Source organism: Hetaerina americana, unplaced genomic scaffold (assembly GCF_022747635.1).
Source record: "Hetaerina americana unplaced genomic scaffold, ioHetAmer1.1.p SCAF_6, whole genome shotgun sequence".
NCBI lineage: Eukaryota > Metazoa > Arthropoda > Insecta > Odonata > Calopterygidae > Hetaerina > Hetaerina americana.
The window spans coordinates 66,885,958-66,895,555 of NW_027287205.1; the positions used below are offsets into that span (position 1 = coordinate 66,885,958).

A 9,598-nucleotide genomic window follows, 5' to 3' on the forward strand; every position below is an offset into this window, starting at 1 on the left:
TTCCACGGCATAGTGTGTAACAGGTACAATGATCAAATACGTATAAAACTCATCTGAGAAATAAGACCAGAAAATTTTATGCTCAAGTAAACACACCTCTCCATGATCTGGTTTCTTTTTCTTCTTCTTTTTGACTGATGCACTGTCAGGCTTCGGAGCAGCTGCTACTGGTTTTTGCTTAGTCTCTACTTTCTTTTTCTTTTGATTTTTGGATTTTTGCGGAATTTCATCGTCATCATCTTCAATCGGAAGAACAGCAAATCTTGAGGCGACAGCGGTTGCCATCCTCCAGCAAAATTCTTTACTATGTGGGGGCTTAAACTCTTAACTTCCCGGAAAATGAAATAGAGCTGCTATATACTTGGAAGTAGTATACTGCAAGCCTCCAGAATATTAACGACCACGGTAATGTTTAACTACGATACCCAATAATGTAGAGGCTAAACGCAGTACGACCGTTTCATGTTCTGAAAAGGTTTATGGGAATGGCGGATGACATTATTTATCCGCTGTGGGTTATTCAACTTTTTCAAGATCACGGTAGCGAAGAATTGTGGGAAAGAAAATATTAAACAGATCAAACATGTCCGCTTTGTAGCGGCGGGGTTACATCCGTGGCGTCATTCTCGATATTAGCTGGTTTAACATTTCTGAAGGAGACAACCCCTTTTGTGTGTGTACAATTTTGGGGAATCAAACTATAACTTTACTGAACTGATTTATTGATAAGCCACGTAAACCAAAGTTTATTTTCATTTTTGAAATATGTAGTTATTTACTGTTTGCTTGTGTTTTGTGTTTGCTATATTGCAGTAGGTTAACTCATTTTAAATTACTGATTTAGGAAGCAAAGTGTCAAATAGAAGAATATTATGCAACTTTAATAAAAAATGTTCATAAATAAGCTGTCTCTAGAGTCTCGAGAGAGATCAATTTGTATTAAGTTTGAATTACACTCAACGTAGCAGTTCATACTTTTTCCATTCGTAATTCATAAGAGACACTAAATAATTTCAGGTTTTCGCAGCGTTAAAATGTGTGAGTTGAGTCAGTTCTCATATGCTGAAGGTAGTGTTGTTTGGGTTAAGCTGGGATCCTGTTGGTGGCCAGGGGAAGTGAAAAGTGTAGACAGTTTACCTGAAGAAATTCTCCAAAACTTGAAGAATAGGCCATTTACGGCCGTCAAGTTTTTTGACGAAGATAAATAGTAAGTAGATCTTCGGAAGTTTAATGTCCTAATCTAGTATTTATCTTTGATACGACAGGGACTAACGAATGTACCCATTACTTTCAGTGAATATGTCAGAAATCTAAATAATATATGCCTGTACAATAATAGAAGAAAAAATGAATTCATTAAAAAGGGTCTAGGTAAGTTGTACTTAAAGAGGTCTGTCTCATGAGTTTTAACGGTTATTTAGTTCCACATAGGAAACAGATTTGGCATGTACTTATTTATATTTCATTCCAGATATGGCGCGAGCTAAAGCTAAGGAGGGATCGACTTTGATGAAGAAGTTTCCAAGTGATGTGGTTATTGCCGAGTGCCGAACAGGGGGCGATCCCAATATACTTACAAAAGATGCATTTGCCCCTCAGGAGCGTCCAAATTACAGAGATATTTTTGGTGAGTCACCCGGAAAAAAGAAGCTTTCCAAAAAGAATACTTCTCCCAATAAAAGCTTCAGTGAACGGAAACCAGGAAAGTCTCCCTCAAACGGACAGTCGAAGTCGTGGAAAGATTTAGAAATTCCGTCTCCAGTGCGAGTTGTGCCAAAAATAACTCATCGCCGATTCATTAGTGAATCTGACCATGAGGTTCGTATCCGCCAACAACCTTGCACCCCTCCAAAAGAAGAAGCCACTAGTCCTAGCAATGACTATAAGTGTCATATATGTGGCTTTACATCATCCAGGTTAAATGTAATAGTTTTGCATAACAAAGCCCAGCATAGTGAAAATGCTATTGCAGCAGCGAAACTGCAAACTCCAACTGGCAAAAAGAAAAGGACCCCCGTTGGTAGGCTGCCCTCTACAAGTTCATCAGGAAAGCAAAGAAGTAGAAATAGTGAAGTTAAAGAGACACCCAGTCGAGCAAAGAAGAGCATTCTCAGTGATTCTGATAAGAAAAAATTGGGAGTTGAGGAAGTAGTGGGTGAGAAATCTAGCATGGGTGTACGAAAGAAAGGAAAAACCAATTCAAAAAAGAAAAGGGAAACAGAAGTTAGAGAAAGTCTATTGGCGGATTGGGGTGAGGAAGACCAAGAAGAAGAAGAGAAAGAAATTGAGAATTTAAAAATGGTCCTTGGCTCTTCAAGAAAACTTGAGGAAGAGTGTCTCAATGAAACTGTTGACGAAACCATGGCATCAGAGAAAGAACCTGAAACAGAAGAAATCAGTGTCATGTCTGCTGCAAGTCCTGAAAAGTCAGCCGAAAATCCCTCCGAAAGCCATGATTTGGATCAAGAGTTCAAATCTCTAATGGATGAGACAGCTGTCCCTGTGATGCCTGAGGTACCTGTTATAAATACCAGATTATCCACTGAAGAGAAAACTATAGATGATGAAAGTGAAGATAGAACAGAAAAAGAAATGAATGTAGAAACAGTTTCTGAAAAAGACATTGAAATGGCTCAAGATATTGATACAAAAGAAGCTGAACTTGATGGTGCCAAAGAAGAAGTTTTCAACCCTCCTAATAGCAGTGTGACGGAACCAGAGAAACAAAATGAAGCTACCCCTCCTCCTGCACCGCCTATAAATGACGAACAATTGGAAACATCCCAGTCTCCAGTTATCCGGCCACAAGAATCTCAGATAACAATTCCAAAATCTGATATGGAATCCACCATTGTCCCTCCAAGCAGTAATGTCTCTCCACAAACGACTAGTGGTTCCACAACATCAACTGCCCCAGTTAGTCAGGAACCCTATGGTATTTTGCCCATCACTAGTGACACACAGAAAACTGAAATGACAGCTAATATAGCTGTCAACATACCCACCTCTAATTCATTAGTGGAAGCACTTCCATCAAGGACAATGGTCAGTGCTGCATCATCTGAAGAAACCACCGAGACAGCCACCTATGTCTTAGTGACAATAGATGATAGTGGAGCTTTGCAACCCATTGATAATATGAACTCTGTAGTCAACACTGCTCTGCTTGCTCTTGATGGGCAACAAGATGATGGGCATCGCACCCTGTACATTGATCCATCCCAGCTGGGAACTCAGGCCACTGATCTTGAAAACATTTTCTTGGCTATTGATACCAGGGATGATATGACTACTCAGATGGTTGCACTGACAAATAGAAATAATGACCAATCCGAAGTTCAAGGACAAGCATTTTCTGCTGCAGCAGCTGCTGCTTCTGCTGCCAAAGCTAAATCAGCCCAGGATATACTAGCTGTGGCATTAGCAAACACACAAGTTTTTCAAGGCGACGGTTCTTATGTGACTATAAACCCAGCTGCATCTGCTGTTACAGTCACAAGTAGTCGTACTGCTCAGGCACCAGTCATGACACCAAGGGTTGTAGATCCCTGCCGCAGTAATGTAATACACTCTACTCCAACTACAATCAGCAGTACTCCTGTGATGCCAGACCTCACAGGACACATTGGAGAAGTACAAAGGCCACTCAATTTGCCACCCCCCACTATTGAGTCACCATCATTTCATTCTCAGTTGCCACTTCCTGCCCAAACTCTTTCATCTCTCCCCTCCGTCATTCACCCCACGACTCAAACGACTGTTGTCACGCTACCTGCCAGTCTCCCCCATATTAATGCAGAGGATTCCACTAGCCATCTGGACAATACAGCCATGTCCAACATTTTAACCTTACCTTCACTTATTCCTCCATCGTATGCACCTGTTGGAGTAGGCAATGGACAAACTGCAGCAACGCTCACCCTAATCAGTGGTGCTAATTTGATCATGGATCAAGTGACACAGGCATTGCCTAAAGTAGAAGCTGACAGTGTAGTGGCAACTAGTCGTGATCATGTAGCAGAGAAGAGGAAGCTAGAATGTGATGTACGGGAGTCGAAGCAAATGAGAGTAGATGAAAATGGTGGAAGTTAAATGTGTTTGTTGTCCAAGACTTGATATTTTATAAATATATTTTTGTATCTGGGAGGATGACAAACTTTTGGCTTTGAAAGCCCAGCCAAATTTGGTACAGGATGTGAGGGTCTTCTGACAGGAAAGGTGATTATGATGGTTATCGTTCGTGGAAGAAAATTGTGCCTAGCAACTCAAAATATATTGAATTCATAGATGGTATTCATCTAAAGATTAAAAATTTGAGATTTTATATGAAATATTTAAGTGTTTCAGTAAACACTCAAAAGAGGTGTTTCATGGAATAACTTTTGTGGATGTAGTCCTTTTGGTCCCTCACAGTGAAAAATAGTCAAAAAGGGCTATCATAGTTTATGATAGGATCATCATCACTTTTCTAATTACGTGTATACAAACATTATGTACACTTTAGCCAGGAATTGTAGACCCATTTATAGCTGTTTTCCAATGAGTAATTACTTCGACAATTGAAGTATTAGACTTTGTATTGGTAGTCATTTATTGCTTTGTCTTTGTGCATATTTTACTCTTTTACTTTAGCCTTCTGTAGTTGGTAAAAAAAAGTGTAGAAACTTGTCATTGATGCATGTCATCTTTCTTGAAATTTAAATGTGACCTGATTGATAAAACTTCTCTGTATGTAAAATTACCTCATTTCAGCTTGCATTTTCCCACAACTCCTGTAATGCCAAAGTAGAGGTTTAAACTAAAGTAAGGAAACTTGTCGGGTTGAATGTGTGGGTATTGTTTTCCTTATTTTGATTTAATTATCAACGTCATCATGTAAATTATATAACCAACTTAAATGTACAATAGCATGTAAAAATAATTTGGTTGTGACTATTGCTTTTTAATGGATACTTTTACTGTCAGGTACTAAAGCAATTTACCAAGTTGTTTTTGCTTCACTAATGTCCATTAATAAAATAAAACTCCTATAGCTGAATGCTTATTATGGCTACATGAGTTATATTTTTTTAATTTACGAGGCCATAGAGCTCAATTTCTTTTACCAATGTTCATGTTTGCCAGTTGGAATTCTTAATGACAATGTATGCTTGCCTTTCAAATTCTGGCATTTTCCAAATTTTTTTTTCTCTATTTTAATATCAATCAACATCTTCTGCATCCAGAATATGAAAAAAAAAAGTGATTGGCATTAACAGCACTCGAAATAATTTAGTTATTGTAACTCATTCATGCTACATATGTGTGAACATAATGTCGGCCTATCACATTGATACAATGTAATTAACAGATTTTACCTTAATATTGTTATTAAATGTTTCTTTGAGTGTTAATTAGTTTACCTAATGTTTCAATTGTTTTGAACTCCCTCAAGTAATGAATTTTTGCAAATTATTTTTCAAGTGCCGATTTTTTTGTTGTTATTTCAGTAATAACTATAAAAGGTGGATCATGGATCATTTGAATTAAAAATTTAATTGGGGTATTGTTTATGTAATTCATCAGTTACTCCAGGAGCTAAGAATTGAATATCATATATTCTTTTTTAATTTAATTTAGCTTCTCATATATTTTTGTAATGTTCTTCAGGATTTTAAGCTGTCTGGATGTGAATGACTTTTGATTATATACATGTGAGCTTATTGTGTAAATGTAAGATTCTATATGGGCAATTATAACCTATCAGAAACATATTGCTATTAGTGTTTTATACTGTGTAAACAAAGTTCACTCTGTATTGGTGGTTGTAACAGTTTTGTTACTGTTGAGCAGTTGAAGCTATGTGTGCTGTCACATTGACAGGTTGTGAATTGTCTTTTCTTGCATGTTGGTTTTACAATGAATTTTAATTTTTTTTTCATATCGCTTTAGACAATAATTTTATTTCTGTGGATGACATGATGAACCTGGGCCGTTATCAAATAGAAACAATGAATTTAATATGCACATACTGATTAAGTTTACAGAATAAATGTTCTATGTTATCAATCTCACCGGTTACATTTGAGAGAAACTTATTTTTATACTTATTTCATTGAATGAGAATATGGCTGTCTCATTTCAGTAATTTCCCATTATCAGTGCTATGTGTGTATGGTTGTTAGCAGCACTTTTGATCCTTCCTTTTTTATCTTTTCTTTTAATCCAATGTAGATTTGATCATATCTGCTAGGTTGTTCTGGTTTTGTTCCTGTATTCTATTAGAACCTTATCTAAAGGATCTAATATGCTGATTACAAGCTGTGACTGAATAGTCTCTTCCTATTTGCTGCTTAATGTGAAAGTGATTTTAACAATTTCTTAAAGCTCTTTCTAATTTGAGAAAAGTTAATCTGGTACATGTGTATGTCAAACTTTTGTTAATCCTGCCACTCTTGACATTTTAAGAACATAATTTTCTCATCATTGGCAAAGTTTTATATTATGACTTGATAGCGATGAAGTTGTGAATATTATGTAATGTATTTAGTTGCAGGCTAATTCATTTAAATAAGACTGTTAAAAACCTCTAGAATTATAAGGTGCAATAGCAAATTATTATGGTGCTTTATGTTTTATTTGAGAGATGTATGAAAGATGTGCACTTAGTTTATCAACCCAGTGTTTCTATTCTAGCAGTTTCTATCAATTTGACAAATTTGTAATTCACCTATTTGTAGAGCTGGTGCTTAAAGCTTTGATATAGAAAATGTATCATGAGGTAAATGTGAAATAATTTTTATGTTATGTTAAATTTAGGTAAACAAACGTAAATTGTTTATTGACATACCTATTTATGTGTATCAAAACCTTTTGATAGTTGGTCATATTAAGAAGACTTCATTTGGAAAAAATTATCTGATTGAGATGAAAATGCTCCATGAAATATTATATAGATGAATGTTACTTCGTGCACAGTTTATTTGTATCTTGATTTAAGAAATAAAGACTGTATGAAAATGATTTGGAAAACCCTCTAGCTTGTCCTTGAATTGTTTCAGAAATTAAATTGTGTTGAATGGTTTGTTAAGATTTATTTTGTTTTAAAGTAAGAGATATTATTTACGTCTAAGATTTTATACAACATAAGGTTTACAGTTGGAACTGATTATACTGTATTAATTTTTTTACTGACTATTGACTATATTTCATTTCCCTACTGGAAAAAACAGGTTACTTAAATTTTGATACACTCAACTGTATTTGCAGTCTTCTAAGTTTAAATCTCAGTTACAATTGTGATTTAAAGTATTTATTTAAATACCCTTGCTTTAAATGATATATTACAATATCTAAGAATATTTGTTTAGGGATTTGAGAAAACTATCATAAACAGTGACCTGGAGATCCTTGAAACAAAGAAAAATTTGAAACTTGGAGACTTTGTAATGGGATTCTCCAAATTGTTGGTTGATTCCCCACAAAATTGCATATCTGAATGGGTGAAATCAATTTCCAACAATACACTTTCATCTGGCACATTTCATTTATGTACATGATGAAAAGACCAGTACAGAAGATGTTCACTGATGATAGCTGGTAAAACTGGGCGGGTCACACTCAGCATTTGCTTCAGTTGAATCTGGAGGGGCAAAATGCCACCTCTTGTTTTTTGTGCAATGATGGTAAATATTTGCATTGTGGTATAGTTTAAAGCCTACTACGAAATGATAAAAAGAAATAAAACCATCACCTTTGGGCCTCTCAGATCTGTTTCACATGATTTCCCAAAAATAGGAATGAGGAAATTCTTGGAAAATAATTTTGAATTAGGCAGAATTATGCTTAGTGTATCCATAATTTTTCTAGTGTAATGATGGGTGATGAGAAAAAAGTATACTTCTTCTTTATCTGATATTATAATGTAAAGTTATGTTACATTCATAATAGCAATACTTAGTATACTCAGCATTGTACTCTAGATATATATTTACATGAAAAATTAAATGCAATATCATTTTCTTCAAGCAAATATTGACAGGTGATGAATAGAGATAATCATCATAATGAAGAAAAATTACATTATTTTAGAAACATTATTCTCCAAAAAATATATTTTTTGTCATTGAAAATACGGGAAAGAACCTGTTATCCGAAAACACCCAATCAAGGTGAATAAACATATCAGTTCAATGTTCTAGAACAAATTTTTTAAGTCTCAAGTTATTTGAATATAAATTTGCAAATTACATTTTAAAAAGTCGAATAATTTCTTTTCATAACTGTGATTACTAGTCATTGATACCCTATAATGTTGACACCTTCCAGAAAATAGCATTGATTATGCAGCTAAATAGCCAGATACATCTCTAATTCCTATTGGGCAGTTATTGTTTTACAGTATGCTAAAGAACCTCATGTCCAAATCTCGGCACTTTCCTCAAATGAAGCACATGCTGAGCACACTCTTAGCTGCTATTACCATACATTTGGAAAATGACAGGTGATTAGTTAATTCCCTGTCCTCCACAATATCCTAAGTGCTTTTATTGATCATCAAAACTTCCACATTTTTCATAAATCAAACATTTTTACTTGAACCCATGAAATTACTAGATGTCATTCACATTAACTTTTATCTCATAAAATCATTCCACATTTGTGGGTTTTCCTGCACCATATGTATGTGACCATTAGTGCATGAAGCCATTAGCAGGTGCTTAATTAAATGATAGATCAGATTATAGTATTGTGATAAAGTTGTGGCATGAAAATCTGTGAGGTAGATAAAATTTGCCATTACAGACAATAGGCTAAGTTGTACGCATCTGAACATTAATCTTCCCGGGTGATTATCCTGTCCAATTAGCCACATATCATTTATTGTCTTTCAATTGCCTATAACTCTTTAATTATAGAAATATAAACCAGATAATAATGTGATAGAAGAGTAATAGAAGTTTATATAGTTGGATAAGTACTTCACAAGGTGCTCCAATTTGTCTTAAGCAGAGTTTTTCTAACTTTATATATTTGTACATACACTTATATACTAATTAAAAATTAAACAAAAAAGCAAATTAATTTCTGATTTATTCACATTCACTCAAGTTACAATATGCAAAAGACTCTATAATAATCTTTTAGTTAATATAACTAAAATAATGTACTCTATTTCACCCATCAAAATCAACCGTAGTGTAATCAAACCAGAGGTTGAGTTTGAAATAGAAATGGACAAAAATATTTTTGTCAATTTCTTGCCAACTATTTCTGCTTCTAGTTGGTAACCAGAAAATCACACTACTTTTTATTTAGACAGGGTTGGCAAAAGGCACCTGGGCTCCTGTTACTCACCTACTCTGCTATACACATAAGAAATTGTAGGGCACTCACATGTTATCAGATAACCCAATTTCACATATACTGTTAATGATAATGGATATTAAACCAAACTGCACTAGCTGGTCTGTTTAATCAATCCACGAGTTCCTTGAGATTAACTTAGGTAACCTGATTGCTTTGACAATCTGAGTAATTTTTTGCTCTGTACTTTAATTATATACTTATGATTGTATATTTGTGGTGTACACCTATTAAATGGATTGTTGTCATTGTT

General features: G+C 34.8%; 2 protein-coding genes across 5 annotated transcripts in view; one reads left to right on the plus strand and one right to left on the minus strand.

The window, feature by feature from the left end:
- Positions 1-497, minus strand: part of LOC139694969 (G kinase-anchoring protein 1-like) — a 34,807-nt gene extending 34,310 nt beyond the window's left edge. For both annotated transcript variants that reach the window (XM_071593521.1, XM_071593520.1), the window contains exon 1: positions 97-497. In XM_071593521.1, coding sequence (XP_071449622.1) covers positions 97-285 — 189 coding nt within the window. In that variant the 5' untranslated portion in view covers positions 286-497. The remainder of the gene's footprint in view (positions 1-96) is intronic.
- Positions 498-561: 64 nt separating this feature from the next.
- LOC139695118 (uncharacterized) lies at positions 562-6,947 on the plus strand. 3 transcript variants are annotated; one of them, XM_071593756.1, is made up of 4 exons: positions 562-673; positions 1,018-1,207; positions 1,295-1,371; positions 1,472-6,947. In XM_071593756.1, exons 2-4 carry the CDS (start codon positions 1,035-1,037, stop codon positions 4,090-4,092), a joined length of 2,871 nt encoding a protein of 956 aa, XP_071449857.1. In that variant the 5' UTR covers positions 562-673; positions 1,018-1,034; the 3' UTR covers positions 4,093-6,947. The 3 variants fall into 3 exon arrangements, with proteins under 3 accessions (XP_071449857.1, XP_071449856.1, XP_071449855.1); XM_071593755.1 differs by having other exon boundaries at positions 655-734; XM_071593754.1 differs by lacking the exon at positions 562-673 and having other exon boundaries at positions 854-1,207.
- The last annotated feature ends 2,651 nt before the right edge of the window (positions 6,948-9,598 follow it).